Source organism: Petaurus breviceps, unplaced genomic scaffold (genome assembly GCF_028583685.1).
Source record: "Petaurus breviceps papuanus isolate PSGF00001 unplaced genomic scaffold, PetGlider_PUasm1.0 184, whole genome shotgun sequence".
Taxonomy (NCBI): Eukaryota; Metazoa; Chordata; class Mammalia; order Diprotodontia; family Petauridae; genus Petaurus; species Petaurus breviceps.
The window spans coordinates 17,343,590-17,367,810 of NW_027185793.1; the positions used below are offsets into that span (position 1 = coordinate 17,343,590).

General features: G+C 36.0%; 1 protein-coding gene and 1 long non-coding RNA gene across 12 annotated transcripts in view; one reads left to right on the forward strand and one right to left on the reverse strand.

Moving 5' to 3' along the window:
- The window catches only part of NREP (neuronal regeneration related protein), a 44,213-nt gene that overhangs the window by 17,627 nt on the left and 2,365 nt on the right, over window positions 1-24,221 (forward strand). For 4 of the 11 annotated variants that reach the window (XM_069088195.1, XM_069088196.1, XM_069088194.1 and 1 more), the window contains 3 exons: window positions 12,835-12,942; window positions 18,949-19,026; window positions 23,500-23,558. In XM_069088195.1, the coding sequence (XP_068944296.1) occupies window positions 12,882-12,942; window positions 18,949-19,026; window positions 23,500-23,558 (198 nt within the window). In that variant the 5' untranslated portion in view covers window positions 12,835-12,881. The remainder of the gene's footprint in view (window positions 1-12,834; window positions 12,943-18,948; window positions 19,027-23,499; window positions 23,559-24,221) is intronic. The other 7 variants (XR_011168339.1, XR_011168340.1, XR_011168343.1 and 4 more) reach the window with 3 other exon arrangements.
- LOC138161364 (uncharacterized) overlaps window positions 11,183-24,221 on the reverse strand; it is a 46,725-nt gene continuing 33,686 nt past the window's right edge. Inside the window, exon 5 of the long non-coding RNA XR_011168347.1 lies at window positions 11,183-12,045. This is a non-coding gene — a long non-coding RNA (uncharacterized lncRNA). The remainder of the gene's footprint in view (window positions 12,046-24,221) is intronic.

The window sequence follows — 24,221 nt, forward strand, 5'->3', positions numbered from 1 at the left end:
AGTGCAGCAACCTTATGTACACTTTTGCTCCCTGAAACTGTGATCAGGATCTGCTCTCCTGAGGCTGCAAGCTCTGGTGTGCTAGTGTTCTTCCTCACCCTGGGACTGTGACCCAGGACTGCAACCCTGATCCATGTATGGGCAATATAACAAAGTCCTTCATCAAGTGTGAACAAAGGGACCCTTGTAATTTCCTTCTGACCAGTTTTCTGAACCCTTTACCTTCTGTGGGCTGAGAGTTCCAGAAGATGCAGTTTCAGATTCAGTTGCCCCCAAAGCCTGCTACTGGCTTGATGGGACATTAACTGACCTGGATTGGGCTCCACTCTCAATATGGTGTGACATACCTTTCCTGCCACCCTTCTGGGTTGTCTTGGGCTTGAAATTTGTTTCTCCCTTTCCTTTTGTGGATTTTACAATTCCAGAATTTGTTTTGAGGTATTATTTTTAAGTTGTTTGGACAGTAATTTGGGACACCTCAAGCAGATCCCTGTCTTTTCTCCACCATCTTTGCAAAACCTTTTAAATTTTATATAATCAAAATTATCAATTTTACCTACTATAAACCCCTTGATTGCTTGTTTAGTCATGAAATCTTCCCCTATGTATATAGATCTGACAGGCAATTTCTTCCATGCCCACCTATTTACTTATATTATCACTTTTTATGCCTAAATTAAGAACCTATTTTGAGCTTGTGTTGGTATACAGTTTGAGATGTTGGTTTGTGGCTCATTTTTATCAAATTACTTTCCAGTTTTCCCAATAGTTTTTATCAAATAGTAAAATTTGCCCCGATAGCTGGAATCTTTGATTTATCAAATACTCTGTTACCTATATTTATTTGATTCTATTGTGTACCTTATCTGTTCTACTGATCAGCATCTCTATTTCTTAGACAGTACCAAATTGTTTTGACAACTATGTGTGTGGAATACAGGGACCCTAACCCAAACTGACTACTCGGAGAACTCTCAAAGTGAAGGTAGAAAGATTTATTAGAATCTCGTGAGAAGTGGGTAGTCCAGTCCCTGGGACAGCACCCAGAGAGAGGAGGCCGAGGTACAGAAGCCAAAGCTGGGTTAAATAAGCAAGGGTTACACGCCCCTTCCAAATATTAAACTAATTATTACTAATGAAGCTCTAATCTTGTTAGATAACATACATAATACATGAGGTCCACTACGCAAGCCCAGTAACAACCTCAGAATACTGTACCCCCTTCAGTCTAACCTAGATACATCCTTATCTGGGCATGGGTGCTCCAAGGCCACTGTCTGTTTCCTGATTGGTCAAACCCACCTGATGCTGTCAGCTCCTTCCGTTCTACATTGGTTCATTTTAGTATTATCTAGGAGTTCTCTGGGAACTCAACTCCCTTCCAAGGCTATTGCCTCAACTCCCCCAAGGACTAGGAACTCAACTTCCTCCCAAGGCTACTGCCTCTTACTTTTTATCAATAGTCTTGTTCAGCAATTCTTGCATTCTGTAGAAACTTAACCCTTTGTTACCTCTCACACTACCATTCCTTTCCCCAAACTCCCCAAACTAGAAACACCTCTAATTTGGTCTCAATAGTTAATCCAATCAATTGTATTACTACTCAATAACTCTTACGTTACCTTGAAATATACAGTGACTTACATATATATGGGGAAACAATATTTAACTTAGTTACAAAATACAAGGAAGTAATAAGAATGTATATATGATATTCAGAATGGGGAAACTTCACAGTAAGTCATTCCACACATATGGCTTTGTAATATCATTTGAAAGCTCATGTTGCTAGGCCCCTTTCCTCTCATTTCTTTCACTGATTCCTTTGTTATTCTTGACCTTTTGTTCCTCCAAATGAATTTTGTTATTTTTTTTTCCTGGAGTTAGAAAGTCATTCTTTAGTAATTTCCTTGGTATGCCGGTGAGTAAGTAAATTAATTTGGGTAGGATTTTTTTTTATTATGTTTCCTTGGCCTACCCATTAATAATGAACATTTTTCCAGTTAGTCTGATGTGTCTTTATGTGAAGAGTGTTATGTAACTGTGTTCATATAATTCCCATGTGTGTGTTGGCAGGCAGTCTCCCAAATATTTTATGCCATCTGTAGTAATTATAAATGGAATTTCTCTTTCTGTATCTTCTGGCTATTTAGTTAGGGGTTTTTTTTAATATAGAAAAATGCTAATGGTTTGTGGGAATTTATATCTTGCAATTTTGTTGTCTGGCCCACTAGTTCTCTAGAAGTAAGTGTTATTTAGTTTTCAGTTTCTTTTTCATTTTAATGCCTTTTAGTGTTAACAATTTAAAATTATATATTATATGTATATAACTTTTATTGTATTATGATTTATATGTGATGTGCTAATTTTTGCTTTTTTACTTTTTTTGTGAAGTCTTAATGCCCATATATAATCTTTTTTTGTAAAGATGCCATCTATAGGTAAGGTGTATATAAATTTCTTTCTAGTCCCTTTAAGTAATTGCCAGAGATCTATCATCTGCATTTTTTTCTTAGGTTCTTTTCAGGTCTTGGTCATCTTTATTTATTCATTTATCCAGAATTCAGGCCTGCACAACATAGAGCCTGTGGGCCTCTTGTGGGCCACCAAGTGTGTAGGCCTGTTTTACCTTCTTTGCATTTTTCATGGGCTGCCCAAAGTCCCTTGGTGGGTGCAAGCAGCCCCTTGTTGTGCAGGCCTTCCCTAAAGGAACTTCACATAGTCAGTCTTGCTGAGGGATTTACATTTTCGTGGGCCACCCGAAATCCTTTGGCAGGCTGTAAGTGGCCTGTAGTGTGCAGGCCTGATCTGGATCTAAAGACATACACTAAATATAAATTATTATTTTACTATTTCTCCCTCAATTTTAGGAACCTTTCTTCAAATAATTCAGATGTGATGCTTTAGTGATATTAATTTTGTACCTATTGTGCTTTTGAGCATAATGTAATTTTGCTGTTTATCTCTTTGAATTGTATCTATGTTTATTGTAATTTTATATGAAATCATGATTGCTACCCCATGCTTTTTAAATTTTCAGCTCAAGCCTAATAAACTTTTCTCCGGCCCATCATTTCAATTCCATGTGAATCTTTGTATTTATAAGTGTGCTTCTGTCTTCATCTGTCCATGTGGTCTTCTTCCATTTTATTGGTGAAGTCATTCTGTTCATGTTCACAGTTAGGATTGTGTTTTTCTCCAATTTATTCTCTCGTCTTTTTTTCCTTTTCTCCCCACTTTCTTCACAAATAAGAAGATGGCAAAATAAAGGGAGTTTGTGTAACATTTGAGATTTTATAAGCGAAACTTTATCTTCTTTCTCTGTTGTAGTTCATCTTCCTTTTACCTACCTTTGATTCTAGGTTTTTACTTTTTTCCCTTTATTTTGAATTCCCCTCTCACATTCCTTCCAGAAACATTCAAATATATTTTGCTTATGACTGTTCCTTAACTTGATCTGTCCTACCTCTCTCTACCACCCCCTTGTCTCTGTCCCTTCCTACTACCTCTTTGAGTGAAATATATTTCTACACCAATATCTGTGTGTGTGTGTGTGTGTGTGTTGAGGTGTGTGTGGGAGGAGTATAGCTATATTCAATCCTTCATCTTGTTCAGATGAAAATGAGGTTTATGGGATGCACATTCCCTTCACCACTTCCTCTATGATTATACTGTTCTTTCTTCCTGCACATAGTCCTCACTCCCTGTTTTTCATTTGTTCTCCTGAGTCCAAATCCACTCACAGACCTTCTGTCATACCTGTCTCTGTAACTCTTACAAATATTAAAATTCTGAGAAGACCTTTGTTTCTTATTCTTATTTACTGAACAGGTTATCTTTGTAAGCCTTTATTTGCCTTTTCAGGGCAGCTAATTTTCCAGTGGATACAGTGTTGGCCTGGAATCAGGAAGACCAGAATTCAAATTTGACCTCTGATACTTACTAGTGGTGTGACCTTGTGCAGGTTATTTAACCTTTATTTGCCTTAATTCACTAGAGAAAGAAATGGCAAACTGCTCTACTATCTTTGCCAGTAAAACAACACAGACAATATGGTCCATGGAGGTCACAAAAAGTTTGGCCCAACTGAACCACAACCATAATGAGATATTAGTTTTTACTTAATTTCTGTCAGAATGATCCCAGTTTTTCCTTTCAGTTCTTGTCAAATAGAGCATCCTTAGTACAGTAGCTAAGGTCTTTGTGCTTATCATATACTGTGCTGTTATATTTATTTTTTTCTGTATGTTGTATACCTTTATATACTATGTTTCACTTATTGATTAGACTTCTTTATTTTTTAGCCAGTACTGAAGAGTTTTGATTTTTACTGTATTGTAATATATTTTAAGGTCTGGTACATATAGGTCATTTCTTTTTCACTTTTATTTCATGTCTCTGAGTTGCTTGAATTTTATTCTTCAGAATAATTTTGTTGTTTTTTCCAGCTTTATAAATAATCATATGGCAGTTTGACTGGTATGGCAATGGACAAGTTAGTTAATTTAGATGATATGTTATTTTTATTGTATTTTTTTTTTAAAGCAATTGGGGTTAAGTAACTTGCTCAAGGTTACACAGCCAGTTTTTTTTTGGGTATGGTGCTAAGTATCAGAGCCCGGATTTGATCCCAGGTCATCACGACTCTGGGGCCGGTGTTCTTACTTGATGTGCTACCTGGACGCCCTTATTTTTATTGTACTGACATGGCCTACCTATGAATAGTTATTACTACAGAGAATGGTTTATAGTTACATTCATATAACTTCTGAGGGTGTCTTGATAGATAAATTACCATATATTTTAGATGTCATCTAATTATTTTGAATGGAAAGTTTGTCTTTCTATATTTTCCTGCTGAGTGTCGTTGGCTACATACAGAAATTCTAATTGTATTTGCATATCTATTTAATAACCTGCAGTTTTCCTGATGTTATTGTTTCAGTTGATTTTAGTTAACTACAAGTTCTACAAGTAAACTTAACATTTCATCTTCATCATTGCTTATTTTATTCATTTGATTTCTTTTCCTTGTTATTGCTATAATTTTTTTTCTCTCTCTCTCTTTCTTTTTCCTTTTGGAGGGCAATTGAGATTAAGTAACTCACCCAAAGTTGTTACACAGCTAGTTTTTTTTGTGTGGGTGTTAAGTGTCTGAGGCCGGAACCAAACTTGGGTCCTCCTGACTCCGGGGCCGGTGCTTTACTCACTGCACCACCTAGCCACCCTATAACTAACATTTCTAACACTATGTTAAATAGGAATGGTGACAATAGGCATCTTTCCTTTACCCCTGATTTTATTGGAAAGTCCTCTAACTCTTCTGCATTGCACATAATACTGACTCTTGGTTTTAGATTGATACTACTTATTATATTATGGAAAAATTTATTTTTTCCTATACATTCTAGTGTTTTTAACAGAAATGGGCTTTGGATTTTTGAAGTCTCTTTGGTATGTTAATATAATCATATTTTAAACATTATTTTTGCTATTAATATTGTTAGTGATATTCCATATGGTGATTGAGGAGGGGATGTTTCAGAGAAACTAAGTGCTACTATGTCCTTGTTGCTTTGTTAGGACTAAGTAAACCTTTTGTTAATTGTTGAGGCATTTGGAAGTGCTTTATTTTGCCCCAGCATTCTGGCATTAATCTCACCTCTTATGCTAGTATTCCAAGAATTATAAAAAAAATAATTGTGGGGAGAATAAATGTCCTTTCTTTATTCCTGTATTTACTGGGAAAATTTCTAGTGACTCTCATATATATAGTACTTGCTTTTGGTTTTTGATGGATACTTTTAGAATTGTTTTCTTAAAAAAAGGAGCGTGATACTTTGTCAACGACTTTTTCTGCATCTATTGAGAAAACCATGTGGTTTTGGATGTTTTCATTTTTAATGTGATTATGTTGTTTGTTTTACTAATATTGAAGTATTCTTATGTCCCTTGTATCCATCTTGTTTATAATGACTTCTTAGATGAATTGCTATTGTCTGTTTCATAGAATTTTATTTAAAATTTTTGAATTGATACTCTTTAAGGTGGAGTTCTGTAGTTCTCTATTGTCGCTTTATCTTATGCTGGCTTGATTATTAAGGCTATATTTGTCTCATAAAAAGGGTCTGCTATTTTATTAATTTTTGAGGATAATTTGTATAGTATTGATACCAATAATTATTTAAAAGCTTGTGAGTCCATCAGGACAAGGAAGATCCCCCACCCCTGCTAATTCCGTGAAGTTTTTGATACTGGATTATTTAAAATCTATATATTTTTCTATTAGTTTGGGTATTTTATGCTTTTGAAAATATTCTTTTATATTCTCAGTTTTCTTAGAATATAACTGTACAGATAGGTACTGATAATTTTTTTAAACTTAGGGATTTTTTTTTTACTTCACCTTGTTTATTTGCCATTTTGTTCATTTGATTTTTTTCCTCTCTTTTTAATTTGGTTGGCTAACATGTTATAATTCTCTTAGTCATTTCCCAGAATAAGCCTTTAAAAATTGATTATTTCTTTAGTCTTTTTGGTTTCTAGTTTACCTAGTTCTTTGATTTTCATTCTTTCCCTTTTGTGAAGTTCTTATTTTGGCTTTATTTTTTGGCTTTCTAATTTTTAAAAATCCATATTATTCATCTCTTCTTTTCTATTTTGTTAATGTATTTTTAGGGATATAATTTTGATTCTGAAGACTTGCTTTATCTGCATCTCAGAAATACTAGTATTTTCTTTCATCATATTTTTCTTTTGCATAATTATTCTTGCCATATTTTGTTCCTTGCTTTTCTGTTTTTATGTTGGATATTTTTGTTTTGGCTTTGATAGCATGATACTAAATCCTTTATTTTTGGTTGTTTATTTTTTTGTATTCACATGATGCACAATACTTTTTTTGAACCAGCATTCCTCATTTTATTTTGTACTTGTGTTTTTTTTTTATAAACAACAGTTTGTGGGGGTTTCATTCTTTAAATTTATTTTCTTTCATTTTTTTATTCAATGCATTTACATTTAAAGTTATGAGAGTTAGATTTATATCTTTCTTTATTTGTCTTAAATATTTTTCTTTCTGAATTAGGATTTTTATTGTTCTTCCTATATAAAGACAGTCCTTTTCTCTAGAGTCATTTTTGCTTAATCTACTTAGGGTTTCCTTGTTGCCACAGGATCACTTTCTCTTCCCCTCAACCCATGACCCTTTTGCCAGTTTTCCTTAGTTTTGGAATTTTACTTTGAAAATTCTTTATTCCTTCATTTTGTCTAGTTACCTAAGTCTTCCCCTCTTGTTTCCTCTCAGTTAAGTCGTTGAGTAACTCTACATTCTCTTCTCCCCTTTAACTTCTTTTATTTGCTATTTTTTCTATTTCTGCACAATTGTCTAAAAAAGATTTCCTTCCTTCATTTGTTTTATTAATTAGTTGCCTTTTCTGTCTATTCTTGACTTGTATTCTTTAGTTCATGGTCTTTCTTTAGTTTCTTTATTCCTCATGGGATTAAATCTTCTAAGACACCTATTTTGAGTTTCCTCTTCTAAATTGTTTCCTTGAGATTGCCTCATATGTCTTACCTCCTCCTCCTGTTTTTCTTTTGTGCCTCACTCTTTTTTTTTAAATCAATCATGGTTAAGTAACTTGCTCAAGGTTACATGGCCAGTTATTTCTGGGTGTGGTGCTGAGTATCTGAGCCCGTATTTGATCCACGTCATCCCGACACTGGGGCCGGTGCTCTTACTCGCTGAGCCACCTGGCTGCCCCTAAGCAATTAGGGTTAAGTAACTTGCTCAAGGTTACATGGCCAGGTGTTTCTGGGTGGGTGCTAAGTGTCTGAGCCCGGGATTCGATCTCCAGGTCTTCTCAACACTGGAGCCGGTGCTCTTACTCGCTGTGCTACCTGGCCACCCCTTGTGCCTCACTCTTAAAAGTATCCATTCCTGCAAGAGGCAGAGAAGACAGAAATTTTTGTGTCCCTGATTGTGTGCTTAATTACTATCCTAGCTCTCCCATCATCATTCTCCCCCACAATTTGCAATGAAATCTCTTTTCTGGGTCCATGCCCTCCCATTCTTGTGGATGTCACTGGTCCCCCCCACCCTGATAAGGCCTGATTTCTCTTCATCTGAGGCTGAAGTGCTGCTCCTGAAGTTGCAAAACTATCTCTGAGGAAATGATTTCTATAACCACCAAAATCCCTGAAAATTATAACCAATCTTGTCTCCATCTCTTTTTACAGAATGTCTCTCTCCCTTCATGGGAGTTTTCTTTAGTGGGAACCTCTCTCAGCATCGAATCATGATTTTCCCCTTTCTTTATCTTTGCTCCAATCCCTCCCTTTGCCACCTCACCCGGCTTGTCTTGTGATTCCTCTTCTTTCTGAGAGACTACAGGAGTTATTTTTCTTTCATTTTTTGCATTTGAATTGATATGATACATCTCATATTGTACTCCATCCTCTTGCTTCCTTTTCATGTGATCCTACAGTCAATAGCTTAATTCCACCAAAAGTATTGATTGACCTGTGGGATTTTGTGAAGTTTAGGTGATGGTCTTCCTGGCTTTTCCCTCTACTATTACTACTTTTATTTAAGTTTTTCTTTTACTGTTTTCCTGTGTGTGTGTGTGTGTGTGTGTGTACATATATATATATATATATATATTTTTTAAGATTTTTTAAAATTTGGTATCTTTTTTAAATTACTAAAATTTTTCTCAGTGTGCTCATTCTACCCCTCCACCAACCCATAGAGCAAATCATATTTTTTAAAGAGTAAAAAGAAGAAAAAGAGCAAAACTGATGAATACATCAAAATATGAAGATATGTGCAATGTACCACACTCTTGGTCCCCTCACCTCTGCAAAGGGGTCAGAAAGGAGTATCTGACTGGAAAACAACCCAAAATCTCTTTTTCTAAATGTTGGAAAATGTGTTATCTAAAAAGCTATCTGTTCGAAGAGTGAATCCTGTGCATTAGATAATCTTTGTGATGATGCCCTAGAACATAGCATTTCACATCATGTACTCAGCATATGCGTTAAATAAATAAGGTGATGATATGCAGTCTTGTATTCTTTAGCCACTCTTAAACCAATCAGTTGTTCCACTTTTGTTTCTAACTGTTACTTCTTCACCCACATGCAGGTTCCTCAAGTTACAAGTATTTGGTACTCTCATCTCTTTGAGGACTTGTCATGTTTTGTTTCACAGTGAAAGACTTTAGTGTAGTCAATGAAGTGGAAGTAGAGGTTTTTTCTGGAACTCCCTTGCTTTCGCCCATTCCAGTGAATATTGGCAGTTTGGTCTCTAGTTACTTTGTCTCTTTGAAAACCAGCCTGCTCCTCTGGTAATTCTTGGTTCACATATTGCTGAAGCCTTGCTTATAGAATCCTAAGCATAATTTTGCTGGTATGTGAAGTGAATGTCATCACAAGTTGTTTTGCCCAGACTGCCAAGGTCAGTGACTCTAAGAACACTTTTTCAGTTGGGAGATGTGTGGGTTCAGCCAGATTTTGATTTAGAACCTGTATGCTTTTATTCTTTTTCTGGCACAACTTGTCTAATGCTTTTGCAAGAAGCCACAGTGAGGCTTGTATCACTGCACTTCAGGGTACGTTGGTTGGATACGGATGATGGAGGGGAGGTGTAAGATATATGGAGACTGGAAAGGAGGAAGGGGCGAGGTTTTGGAGGACTTTAAAAGCCCTAGAGAGGATTTTATATTTAATCCTGAAGGTAATCAGTGAACCTGTGAAATTGATTGAATAGAGGGGGGAGATGACATGGCCTGACTTGGTCTTTAAGAAGATCAATTTGACAGCTAAATGGAAAACCAACCAGTAGGCTATTGCAATAGTTTCAGATGTGAAGTAATGAGGAACTAAGTCAGGGTGGCACAAATAGTCCATGTGAACATTTGGGGGCAGATTTTCTAAATTAGCACATCTTGAGTTTCTTTTGAGGACCTTTAGTTCTGCTTTGTTCTTAGAGCACAGCACCTTCTCTGATGAGGCCACACCATGCTGGATGGCCCTGTACCAGTGTCTCCCATGTCAATTCCTGAGTTCTTGAGAGATCACTTTTTCTGACCACCATATGAACACTTGCCTTCTATGAGTTCTCCATAAAATAGTCTTTTAAAGAACCATACATATGTTTTGCATTCAAATAACATGGCCAGTTCATTGTAGTTGAACTCTCTGCAGTAGAGTCTGAATGCTTACAAGTTTAGTTCCAGAAAGGACCTCAGCGTCACAGTTTTCCTAAGACAGTTCAAATGGAAGTGATTCAATTTCCTGGCATGGCACTGGTAGACTATCCAGGTTTCAAAGGCATGCAACAACAAAGTCAGTACAGCGGCTCTGTAGAGAAGTTTTGAATATTGTGGATAAATTTGTTTGCCTTGGCAATATGCTTTCTAGGGATGTACACATTGATAATGAGGTTGATCCACACATTGCTAGAGCTACCTCAGTGTTTGGGTGGCTTCAAAGAAAAGTGTGGGAGAGAAGAGGTATTGTATTAGACTGACTACCATCTATTCACCATAGTGATAAAACATACAAAAGAATGAAAACAAAATATACTATTAACTTCATTCCAAAAAAATGATGAACTTAAAATTGTCATACTTTTTTTGACATGGTCAATCTCATAATTTGTTTTATATTCAAGTAGGCCTTTATATGTGCACAAATATATGTATAGAATATATATGTATATAATACTTAAAATTTGTAATTTTTAAAAATCTGTGTTCAGATTTGGCCTCAGACACTTAACTATCTGTGTGATCCTGGGCAAGTCACTTAACCCTGTTTGTCCCAGTTTCCTCATTTATAAAATGAGCTGGAGAAGAAAATGACAAACTACTCTAGTAGTTGCCAAGAAAACTCCAAATGGGGGTTACAAAGAGTCAGACACAACTAAAAAACTGCTGAAAAACAAACTAAACAAAACACAAATACAGTACTAATCACATCTGATATATATGCTCATATTGGGGTTGGGGGTGGCAAAGACAGAGGAAAAGAAATGAAAAATAAACCAAAACCTATTTCTTCTAGCTTATACCATATTTATTCAAATATGATTTATTACCATGTGATTGTATTGCTTTGAATTAAAACCCAGACACTGAACTACACTTCAAAACAGGAATGATGGAAACATACTGCATAATTTTTATATATGAATATATTTATGTATTATGTATATACAAAAATACATTGAAAAATGTCCTTCCTTAATGGGATAGTATTGCTATTGGTATTACTATTATTGGGAAGCATTCATGATATTAAATGCACGTGATTTAAGGTAGATAATGTTTGTATTTTTAAATGATGATATTCCAAAGATTCATGTTGTATAACAAAATAAAAAATATATTTTCAATATTTGGCAATGTTCACTTCATAATCATCAATCATTTAATAGGGAATCATGTCAAAGAAATAATATTTACATCAGTCACATCCATTGATTTATGGCATTAAGGTACAGTGCTGTCACTTGTTCTTAAATAAAACAGTACTTACTACCTCTAGAGGAACATTTGCAATGGGAAAATAGATTTATGTATAAAGAACCCTGTTTTATGATGCTTTTATTTGGTCATCCCTATACAACACAAAGATAAAACACTAGCAATTAATTATCTGGTAAATCTGGGTAATGAAGGTAGATAATCTAGATTTGGCTCCTCAATTAATTTTGAATGTACCTACTCTTTATTACTTTTATATTGTCTGTATTTGACCCCTAGTTATTCAATTTATAGCATTATAGACATTTTACTAATACTATACAATTTTCTTTCCCTTATGTTTTTTCTTTAGGAGTATCCTACAGACCTCCAACCAGGCAGAAACATTCATTCATTCATTTACTTTAGGTAGAAAAATTTCTTCCTGATATTCATGCCATCATAAAGGAAATGTTTCTTTAATTACGAGTTTCATCTTCAAGTATTTCTGCAGCATACCGTCAGTGCTGAGCATTTATTTATCATCTGCTGTGCTGAGCACTAAAATGAATGATACCTGTTTCAGAAAAATCACAGGAAGAATATGATTCAGGCTTTTTAGTCTAATTAATCCAGATATGCTTTTCTCCAAGACGGAAGAGAAAGAAGAGACAGTGTAGCAATATCAAAAGCAGAGAATTTTTTCTCAAAATGTAATGTTAGCATTGTACAATGGGTCCAGTACACTATATAGTCTCTTTGGCATTTATTGGTGATTATAAAGGAATAAAGTTTAACTGGATGAAACATTAGAAGGATGAGGGGTCTATCATCTCTTCTTAACTCAGTGTTACCATGTTAGAGCATCCTTAAACAACCAATTCTTAAATACAAATATTAGCTACTTTGTAGTGAAATCAGCAATCCATGTCTATACATTAGATCTACAAAATACACAGACTCTCAGAACTAGGAAAACAATTATCTATTTAATCAGCACTTTAGGGAAAACAGCTTTGAAAGACTTTAGAACTCTGATCAACACAATGATAAACCATATTCCAAAAGAATGAAGATGGAACATTATTCACCTTCACTAGAAATATAATGAATTTAATTAAAATCCAGAAAGTCGCATGTATTTTTGGACATGACCAATCTAGGCACTTGGTTTTTTTGAATCTGAGGGCTTTATTTTTCATTTTTACTCCCTCAATGGGGGAGAGGGAGTTAGTGAGTAGGAGAGAAATGAGCAAATCTTGTGTGATCTTGACTGGCTCCTTGGTATTTGAATTCTTGCTTTCTGACTACTTGCAGTATTTTTTTCTTAGATCTGGAAGTTTAATTTTGGGTTGCTTGTTTTCAGGAGGTAAACTGTGTCCCTGGTAATGTAAGGCTTCTGAAGGTTAATCCATGTCTAGACTCACTCCCCAGTGCCTGAAGACCTTTTTCAGTCTCTCTATCTTAACACAGGGTAAGAAAATTGATTCACTGTTATTTTTTCCCCTTTAGTTTTCCTGAACAGGATTGTTCTGGTGTTTTTCTATGCCTTTATGGAGTGGTTGTGAGGTAGGGTGCTGGGCCATATTACTTCCTTTTACTTTGACATCCTGTCTGGTCCCCCAAACAAATTATATGGAAATAATTATCAAATAGATATAAACATGTATGTATATATGTGTATATATATGTACACAGTAGGTATATATAGATGTGTATACATACATATATTTACACATATACACACATATTCAGGGACCTCAGGTTAAAACCTTTGAACTTAGTTGCTTTCTGAGGTAAGGTACCTCCTTATATAGATCTAAAGAGCTATGTTTTTAATTTTTTTTAATTTGTTCACAATATGTAAAATGAATTTATAGTCCTATTAGTAAATAGCTTATTTCAATGTGTAATTCACATAGAACTTGTCAGTGCTTTTTATGTTATTTTTTGACAGGTACTGATAAACTTTATGTAAATGTTGGTATATAAAAAATAGGAAAACATTTGTTGTAACTTTCATAGTTGTTGTTCAGTCATTTCAATCATGTCTGACTCTTCATGACCCCATTTGGGGTTTTCATGGCAAAGATACTTAAATGGTTTTCCATATCCTTCTCCAGCTCATTTTACAGATGAGGAAACTGAGGCCAACAGGGTTAAGTGATGTGCCCAGGATCACACAGCTATTAGTTGTCTGAGACTGGATTTAATTCAGGTCCTTGATTCCAGGCCAGACACTCTATACACCCCACCACCTACCTGCTCCTAACCTGCATTGGCTTGTGCTTAGTAACAAAAACAGAGAGAGAGAAAGAGACAGAGAGAGAAAGGAGAGAATTTTTATTTTTAGCTAAAAATGCAATATACTTTCACATGTTTTGAACATGTGATAATTTTGGTTCTATTAGCAAGTGCTATATAATAAGCTGGTAAAGGTCTTTGATTTCATTGCACTGGTTGGCATTTATAGTATGATAATTAAGTGAAGTGAAGAAGGCCCCATAGGGATAATAGAATGGAATGGTTCTTTGTAATTGTTTATTATGGTGTTGCACACTCCATTTCTCTCTTTGATCTCCCTCATCCTCCTTTCCCTTACTATGAGTAGCTCAGTATTCACAACAGTTAGCATTTAAGGCCTTCTATATATGTATATATATATATATATATATAATTTTTTTTTTGCTTTTTTTTTTGGAGGGTAGTTGGGGTTAAGTGACCTGCCCAAGGTCACACAGCTAGTAAGTGTCAAGTGTCTGAGGCTGGATTTGAACTCAGGTCCTCCTGACTCCAGGGCTGGTGCTCTATTCACTGTGCCACCTAGCCGCCCCTGCCTTCTGTATTTTCAATGAAATGTTTACCTGCTGCTACAAGGTATTATAAAATGTAATTCATCATTTAAATGTTTTTCCATTTCTCTCCCTATAGTTGAGTTGAGGTGCTACTTGAGATTTCTAAATGACAGAATACTCCTAATGGCATTTTGCTTGTCTTATAGCAGCTAAGCTTTTCCTCCTCCTGTGGGATTTTATCTTGGGTCTCATTCATAGGACATGGTAAAACAGCAGAAGTATGTTCCTTTTAAACATTCCAAGGTTAAATCCTGATCTCCAGAAAGGGAGCATTGCTGCATCATCCTTTAGAACTGTCTACCCTTTGATTTAATACTGCTGCAGCAAAATGATCCTTGTAACCCATTTAGAGTTTAAGTTTACTTTCCTAGTATGACTAGCAACACCTGGGAGTAAACTAACCTTAATTACAGCACTGACAGCTTTGTCAAAAAGTGTGTGTGTGTGTGTGTACCCATTGATTTTTCCTTGTGTGTTAACAAGTAGATTGTACTACCTTTCTGCCAGTTAAGTAGTAAATTCTAATTTTACAAATGCATTGTTTAACTGGTGGTGGTATTCAGTCATTTAGTCATGTCCGACTCCTTGTGAATCCATGGACCATAGCATGCCAGTCCTTTCTGTTCTCCACTGTCTCCCGACGTCTGTCCAAGTTCATATTTGTTGTTTTGATGACACTATCTATCCATCTCATCCTTTGCTCTTTTTCTTTTGCCTTCAGTCTTCCTCAAAATCAAGATCTTTTCCAGTGGCCCTATGTTTTCATTATGAGGCCAAAGTGTATAAACTTCAGCTTTAGTATTTGACCTTCCACTGAATAGTCTGAATTAATTTCTTTTAGGATTGACTGATTTGGTTTCCTTGCTGTCAAAGCGACTCTCAAAAGTCTTCTCCAGGAGCATAATTCTAAAGCGTTAATTCTGCAACACTCAACTTCCCTTATAGTATAGTTCTCACAGTCATACATTGCTACTTTGACCTTAGCTTTGAGTATATAGACCATTGTCAGCAAAATGATGTCTCTGTTTTTTAGTGCGCTGTCCAGATTTACCACAGCTTTCCTCTTAAGGAACAAGTGTCTTTTAATTTCATGACTTGCAGTTGCTATCTGCAGTGATCTTTGAGCCCAAGAATATTAAATCTGATACTGCTTCCATTTCTTCTCCCTCTATTTACCAGGAAGTGATGGGACCATTTGCCATGTTCTTAGTTTTTTTGAATGTTAAGCTTCAAGCCAGCTTTTACAGTCTCCTATTTCATCCTCATCAAGAGGCTTCTTAATTCCATTCTGCCATCAGAGTGGTGTCATCTGCATACTGAGGTTGTTTATATTTCTCTCAGCAGCCTTAATTCCAGCTTTTGATTCATCTCACCTAGCATTTCATGTAGTATATTGAGCATATAAATAAAATAAGGTGACAAGATGCAGTCTTGCATGGGGGCGGTTAGGTGACGCAGTGAATAGAGCACCGGCCCTGGAGTCAGGAGGACCTGAGTTCAAATCCGGACTCAGACACTTAACACAAAAACTAGCCATGCGACCTTGGACAAGTCACTTAATCCCAGTTGCCCTCCAAAAAGCAAAAAAAATAAAAAAAAATAAAAAATGATGCAGTCTTGCAGTAATCCTGTGCCTAGAAGGGCCTAAGAAATACCAAAAATTTTAAAATGACATTTACTTGATTTCAGTTGAGAAGTATTCATGTGAGTAAGATAATTTAATCAATATTTACAACCATATTATTTCTTATGTATATTGGAAGATCCAAGATCATGAGAGTAGAAATAACCAAATGTAATCATTTTGTAAATTGTTGCTTGTACTTATGTTAAGTATATATTCAGTCACTTTTGAATCCTCTAGAGCTAAGGTTTAACTGTTTTTGTGAGTGTTTGTTTTTGTTTTAAGCTTTCAAATCAGATTTTATTTTTTTTTGCATCCCATTCCTATTTGAACAGGAGAGTCAGGAATTTACTTCTTGCTAAAATTTAACCTAAGAAATAATGTAGGTCATGGAATAATTTCTTAGCAGAGGATGAGAGTGTGGGCCATGGGAAATATACCTGGTTAGAAGTAGACTTGGTTAGGACCATTTAAGGTAGAAAGTTTTTATTAGTAAATGTGGAGGTATATGATGAGCATCTAGACTCACTTTGCCTCTCCATTCATTAATTTTGAGGAAATATTTATAGATTAGTACAGTTTAAGGATATAAGTAGTGGGTAATTATATCATAGGATATAAGATTTGAAAGGCGCCAAGTGCTGGAGATGAGAGAGAGGACAATGATTTATAACTTCCCATATAGTAAGACCCCTTTGGATAGAATAGAGTGGGATGAAAAAATGGTTGCAGTTATTCTAGTGATAAAACTAACTTAACCTCTACTTTAGGAAGCAAAAATACCATCCATATCTATGCATTAATCTATTAAGTGTGTTGTGGTGAAGTATTAGGATTTTTCAAAATGAGACATCCTGAATGAGATCTTAAAGGGTAAAATACGCCCTTCCTACAAATAAGTAAACTTAGTCTTCAGCTGTTGTGTTCGTCCTTCCTTCTTGAAGAGGACCGTGACATCAGGGAAACGATGACATGACTTTGCAGTTGTCTACAGTAACTTAGCTCTGAAGGATAGTTTTCAACTCCAAAAATTTTTCCCAGAAGATTTCACAGCTTCCCTTAGTAACCTTTTATATTTAATAGCCCTTATTGCCAAGAAATTTTCATATATCTAACTGTAATCTGTTGCTTAAATTTCAGCTTTTTTTCCCCTGTCCTTAGTGAATATAAAAAATGGCTGATTAGCAGCATTCTTATGAGAATCATTTGTGTATTTAGAAAAGAATTATTTATTCAATTAATTTCATGTGTTCATGTTCTTCACTACTTACTCCTGATTCAATTAGGTATTCTTGAGGTTATTCTTGGCCATTGCTGCCTTCCTACACACCCTCAGACCACTCAGGTATTTCCTTCATTGCTTTTTTATTGTTGTGGGAAAATTACCTTTTTTGTGACCACATAAATGTATCAAGAATTCGTACGCAAAGGGAAATGAATAGAAAGAAGTATTTTCCCTTTGCACTTGTGTCAGTACATTACTTTAGGCTTTGTCATATGTAAAGGGGGGAATTTTGTCCAAAAAGCTGTCCGTCAGTCTTCTTTTTCTCTACCAGAATACAAACAATTTTGCTTACCTTTCAGTTAATTTCAATTGTTTTATTCACTTTATTGTTTAATTTGTTTTGATCTCATGAATTTTGAGTTTTTGCAAAGGTTTCAGTCATACATGACTTTTAAAAAGTGGACTTTTTCAGAGTCTGAATTTGCTTAATGATAATGAAATGCCATCATTAAGTTACCTGAAAGTTGTATTGGTTTATAGGACATATGTTAACAGACATTATATCCATTGATCTAGAGGTTCTAAGTTCCTATAGTTCCTTTATAAACTGAATATAACCCAGGTGTGTGAAAGAATTAATGGGACTTTGTAATGGCAAGCTTAGCTCTTTGTTTCAGTTATTCAAGTATTTAGCTTCTTGTTTCAGTTATTTGAGTGTCTTTGAGCCTTGACTATGATTATATCAAGTTTTTGTTAGAAACAGAACTTGTGAAGCCCACAGTGGGAGGAACTTGCCAAAAGACCATGTAAAAGCAGGGGCACAAGCAAGGATCAAGCAGAACTGGGAAGAGGAGTGGCTGTGGTGCCGGCACTTTGTCTGTCTGTGTTGATGCTACTTTGTCAAACCTGTCTGCTGATAGAGTTTGTTGCTGCTGTTATAGAAGCCCTGGGAACTTACCGCTGGTTCAGAAGCCCTAAAAGAGGACTTTCTTGTTGTCTGTTTACAGAAGACCTGAAGGAGGGTTTTACTGATGTTTTCAGAGGTCCTGGGACTTTATTGATGATTTGTGTTGGTTTCTCAGACAGAGACCCTGTCTGCTGGTCTGTGGTGATTTCATAGGCAGAAAGTGAATTGATGATAGTGCCAGCAATGTGTGTGAACATTATTGTAACTCTGCTAAGCTTGATGTGTGGAGCTGGACTAGGAACTGGGAGCTACCCGCCTGTGAATCCAGGTGACAGTTGGGTGAATTCAGACAAGAGCTGGAAGCATGGAAGAGGAACCATGGAGTTTGGGAGTCAGTCTCAAGTCAAGATGAAAGGACCTTTCCTTGGGTACTTAGTGTTGACTGGCAAGACCATGATTTACTGTGACCTAGGGGTGGGAGACCTTTGTACTTTGTACTCTTTAAGAATGCTTGAGTTAAGGATGATTGCAAGTCAGTCTCCAGTCAAGAAAAAAGAAGACTTTAGATGGGTACTTCATATTGATTGATTCAGAAGTTGTTACCTTATATTGTTGGAATGTTGTACTTTGGTCTCTGTGATTGTTTTGCTGTTGAATAAATAGTGAGTTCACTATACTATGTAATCAGAACCTTAAAGTTATTCACAGTAGCAGTCCTCTGGAAAGCTGCTTGTGCTTGATTTTACAGACTTGGATATTGAATGAGGTATAACTAGCAGTGAAATGGCTACTTGGGGGAATTTGGGGTTATATGTTGTTTAAGAGCATATCTTTTTAATAAAACCATGTATATACTTGTTTTTCTACAGATCTGTTACTCAGAACTAACAGTTTGTGTTGGTCAGGACTCATTTCCAGACAGTCAAGAGGATGGAAGATTTCCCAAGGTAACAAAGCTCTAGCTGCCATTTTTCCATATTCTTTCCCCAAAAATTAGAATTACGTTTTAATAATGAAATTAGTTACTTTTAATTCTCATAGCTTTTGTGATTCACCATAAATATTTAATATTCAAATGGATCTGTGATCTCATTGATTTAGGGTTTCCTTCCAACAAAGATCACAAACTATCCATGCCTACCCATCCTACTTACCTCTTGTTCATGGCCTCCTCCAAGTTCCTCCATTTCTCCTGGCTGGCCACTTGTCATCCCTTGCACTCATCATTTGACACACCCATCTTTTCTTCCTATAATACATGTACCTAATGACATTCTTTCTTCCTTTCTGCCTTCAAAGCTCCTGAGTTTTTTATATGTTGCAACCTAATGTATGAATTTCCATTTCCCTCCATTCAATGTTCATTTTAAATTCTTTAGAGACTCATATTCCATACATACAAAAATTTTATCCCCTATTTGCACTTCATAAATTTGATACTGTTATGCCTTGAGTAATAGCATATATTGAAAGGTGATGAGAAACTGAAATTTTGAGGCTCTTAAATAAAATTCATGTGTTATCTTGATCATTGGTGGGAATGATATAAAGGAGTTTCATGCACTGGGCTAAAAGGAGTGGTGAACTAGATAATATTGAGTCATATAAATCTGGATCTTGGAACTTGTGTCTTTAGGAGGAAGAGATCATCTAATAATTTGAACCTCAGTTTCCTCATCTGTTAGATGAAGGAGTTGGGCTAGATGTCTTTAGCTTGAAGTCTGTGTTCTGTGCTTTTCTTCATTCTCAGCTACCTTGTCTACTAATGACTGCTTTCTAGCGTAGGATTATCTAGTAAATAAATAAGATGAAAAGTGGAAAAAAAAAGAAAGTGGAAAAAGATTGTTTTATGTGTTGCCATTTCTACCTGGCTGAGTGAACCGTAATTACAGTAGTGTTGTTGTCCTGGATGACTCTCTCTCTCTCTCTCTCTCTTTCATCATACATATTTAGATCTTATTTTAAACCTCTGAACACATGCTCAGGAGTTATGCTCATTTGTCCCATAAAAAGCAAACAAAATTAAGGAGTAGTCAGCAAGGTAAGAATGTTCTCCCCTTCTTTGTAAATGCTTAGGCATTATTCTGGTGTTTAAAAAAATTATCCAAACCTATTGGTCAACCCTGATTTTCATAGCTACTGTGTTCCATGACTTTCTAAAAAGAACCACATGAAAAATTTGTTTTTTCTCCCAAGCCTCCAGAGGAAGAGATGCTATAAAGATCATAGCTAACATTTATATAGTAATAACAGCTTTCGTTTTTATAGTCCTTCATAGTTTGCAAAGTTAATCCAAGTGTAGCAAAGACTCTAGAGTTATCTTTCCATCCCCCTACTCAGACCCTGGTTCTAAGGGTAACCCTGAGGGGATGGGGATAGTTTTCTAATGCTAAATTAGAATCCTTCAATAGTGTATTAACTCCAGTGATTATCAACTTTTATCAGTTTGTCAGTGAGACAATTAACTTTTAGAAAGGGATGTTTATTACGTTGGTGTAGTAAGAACAGTTTGTATAAAATATCCTCCCCGCCCACAAAAGTCTGTAATACACTTTTCCACCAGTACATCTAGGGTAAAGTGAGCTCAGGCTTACAAAACACATGTGGCATAGCAGTAAGTCCCAGTTCCTTGTTTCTGGAAGTCTCTTTCTCTCCTTAGTTAAGTTCCCTCTAGTCATACTATAGCTTTTGACTAGATTTATTGTAGAGTCTTAAGGCTGCCTTTCCTCAGGAAGTATCCTTTGTCCAGATCCAGCCCTACACTCTGCTTCGGGTCATTGCTGTCCTAGGGACAATGCTAGGATACCAGTAAGTTCAACTTCCCTGAACCTCCAAGTTCACAAAATCCTTCTCTAGTCAAGGGGGAGAAAGGAGACCAAAGCTCGTTTCCTTCCTCTTAGAATGTTCCCTTTCAGGGCTTTAGCTGAAATGTCTCTTCCCTTCTCTGCTGCTAGACACTTGAGTGCTTAGATTTTGCATTGGCTTTCTATTTTATAGAAGACCTATGGGGGCATGACCTGTTCTTCTTAACTAAAACCAATAAATAAATTTCTGGCTTTCAAAGATTTCTCATACATAGTCTAGTATCCTTGATTTATTGATTGATTCCATAAAGTTGTTCTCATCTGATTAAGCTACTTTTCTTTAAGTAGAGTAGGCTGATTAGATGATTGATTTAATGGACCCCCCTCCTTAAACTTCTTAACAAAAATTTTGTTAAGAAGCTACTACAGTGTGTAAGGCATGAAAGACAGTATGAAAAAAGAGTAGCTTTGGAATAAGGAAGTCTTGGATTCAAATCCTGTCTTAACATACTGGTTATGTGACCATAGCCACGTCACTGAACTTAGTCTGCTGGGAGATATTTTAAGACTATAATTCATAGGTGATTTGCTGATCTACTCTGGAAGGAGTAGGTCTGGATGATAGACAGACAGACAGACAGACAGACAGACAGACAGACAGACAGACAGACAGATAGATAGATAGATAGATAGATAGATAGATAGATAGATAGATGGATGAATAGACAACTCTGTTCTAGGTACTAGTGATAGAAAAAAAAGATGAAAAATTACTCAGTGCCTGCCTTCAAGGACATGGTGTTGGAATAGGGGGGTAATGTATACACATAAATCTTATAAAGTCTTAGAAGTGAAAAGGGCAAAGGGAGAAATCTAAACAAAGTGCCCTAGGAACATTTGAGATGGCGATAACGTTTTTGGTTGTGGGAAGCAGGGAAAACTTCGTGGAAGGGCCGCCATCTGAGTTAGACCTTGAAGAAAGTGATGGGGATCTCAGATGGAGCTCTGGAAGACAGACATTTCCAGGCATGTGAGATGAGCTGCAGAACCGCAGAGAGGTGGTAGAGGGCAGGACAACATCAGGGAAATGGAAGATATTCCAGTTTGGCTAGAGTCGAACCTAAGAGTGTTTGTACGGGCCTTATTTGAATAAGTTTAATAGAGTAGAAATAGATAGTAGAGGACCTTAAATGTTGGGTTCAAGAGTTTGTATTTTTTTTTTATTTAAAATTTTTATGAGAAGTTATGTGATCCCGACTCTGTTTGATAGAGATTGAATGGGGATGTATTAGAAGAAAAAATAGTTTTGTCTAGGGTTGGTGTTTCTGAATTCATCAGACACTTAACCAACTCTCTGCTTCATTCTGTGTGTCCTGTATCTTGCATTATGAGGAAGGGGAGCGTTCCATGGAAAAGAAGTAGATGATTATCAAGAATGAGATCCAGAAAAATTCTGTAAATGTTATTTCCAGGGTTTTAGGAAAATATTAATTACTTTTGTAGATTATTGGTCTGATCCCAAAAAAGGCAGATTGATGTTCTTACAACCATGTGAAAGGTTTAATTATTTAGTGAAACATTTTTGATTTTCCTCCATGCCCATCCTAGGCTATAATAATGATGAAATTTGCAGCTTTTGCTGTCTCACTAACCAGAAATTGAAGTGTTTTTCATACTGTGAACCATGTAAACTGGGTGGCTGACAAAGAAAGTTGTTTTAAAACTTGCAGGAGCCACAGCAAGTTTCTTTATCTTATGATCACATGACAGAATGTCAAGATTGGAATTATTTTCACAGTTGAAAAGAACTACCCAAAATGCTACAGTTGGGAATTTGCTTAGATCAACAAAAGTGTCTGTGTATTTTCATTTTCATTTTCTGGTTTGGTGCCCTTTACTCTAATGAAACCAGCCAAAGTACAAATCAGTAAAAGGTAAGCTCACTTGGAGTTTATACTGCACTTTTCTTTGGATTTATGGAAATTCTATTTATTAGAACTTCTCACATACACTCCAAGAATGAATATGGTCATAACTAGAATTTACATATGAAGAAACCAGAGAATTCACCAAAACACATAAAACAGATAGAGCTGATATTTAATATGGGACACGTGGAAGGAAGTGATTTTTTTTTATCAGTTCCATTTGGGGCAGCTAGGTGGCTCAGTGAATAGAACACCAGCCCTGGAGTCAGGAGGATCTGAGTTCAGATTTGCCCTTAGACACTTGACACTTACTAGCTGTGTGACCTTGGGCAAGTAGTTCAACCCCAATTGCCTCCAAAAAAAAAAGAATCATGACTTTTTTTTATCAGTTCAATTATATGTTAAATTTGGTTCATTATGATCCTGTTCTATTATTGTTTGTTTTGCTTTAGCTTCTATACTTTGCTATTTATCAGAAAGACAACATGAGTCAGAGGGAAGAACAGGATGTCTGAGTTCTAAGCTTTCTGGCTAAAACTAGATGAGGGACAGGGGAAAATAATAACAGTAGGTTCAACTGACATTTTTATAGCTTTTTAAAGTTTCAAAGCACTTCGCAAAACATAATTTGAACTTTACAAAAATCCTTTGAAGTAGGTACTACAGCATTATTACATTCATTTTAAAGGTAAGAAAGCTGAGGCTCAAAGGCATGAAATGGATGGCTTCAGGGGAGCTGGCAAATCAGTAAGTAGCAAGGGTGGGATTATAATCCAGGCCCAACATACACTTAATAGAGAATGGTAATGCTTCTCAGAGAAGATGATAGAAGCTAAGGCAGATAGGTAGATAGATAGACAGACAGATAGATGTATAAAACATATAAATGAACAAATAAATAGCCAGAAGAACAGATATCCTAGAAAACTCTGGACCCTGTATAGATTTCCTAACAGTATTAATTCATAAGGCTAGTCTTCTAGTTTAATCTAGCCAAGGTTATCCTGCATGCCAGATGAAAAGCTCAGAAAAGAATATTTTTAAAAATTACTTTTGTCTTGCTAAACATTTACGTGTGTCCCTAATGTTTATATTGAAGTTCACTGTTTGATATGCAAATATTTTAAGTTCAGAACTGTCATGGGATAGTGGGAAGCAAATTAGTAACTATTAAAGAAATGTTGCAGGGGAAGCCAGGTAGCACAGCGGGTAAGAGCACCGGCCCCAGAGTCGGGATGACCTGGGATCGAATCTGGGCTCAGACACTTAGTACCCACCCAGAAATAACTGACCGTGTAACCTTGAGCAAGTTACCTAACCCCAATTGCTTAGGGGTGGCCAGGTGGCTCAGTGAGTAAGAACACCGGCCCCAGAGTTGGGATTACCTGGGATCGAATCTGGGCTCTGATA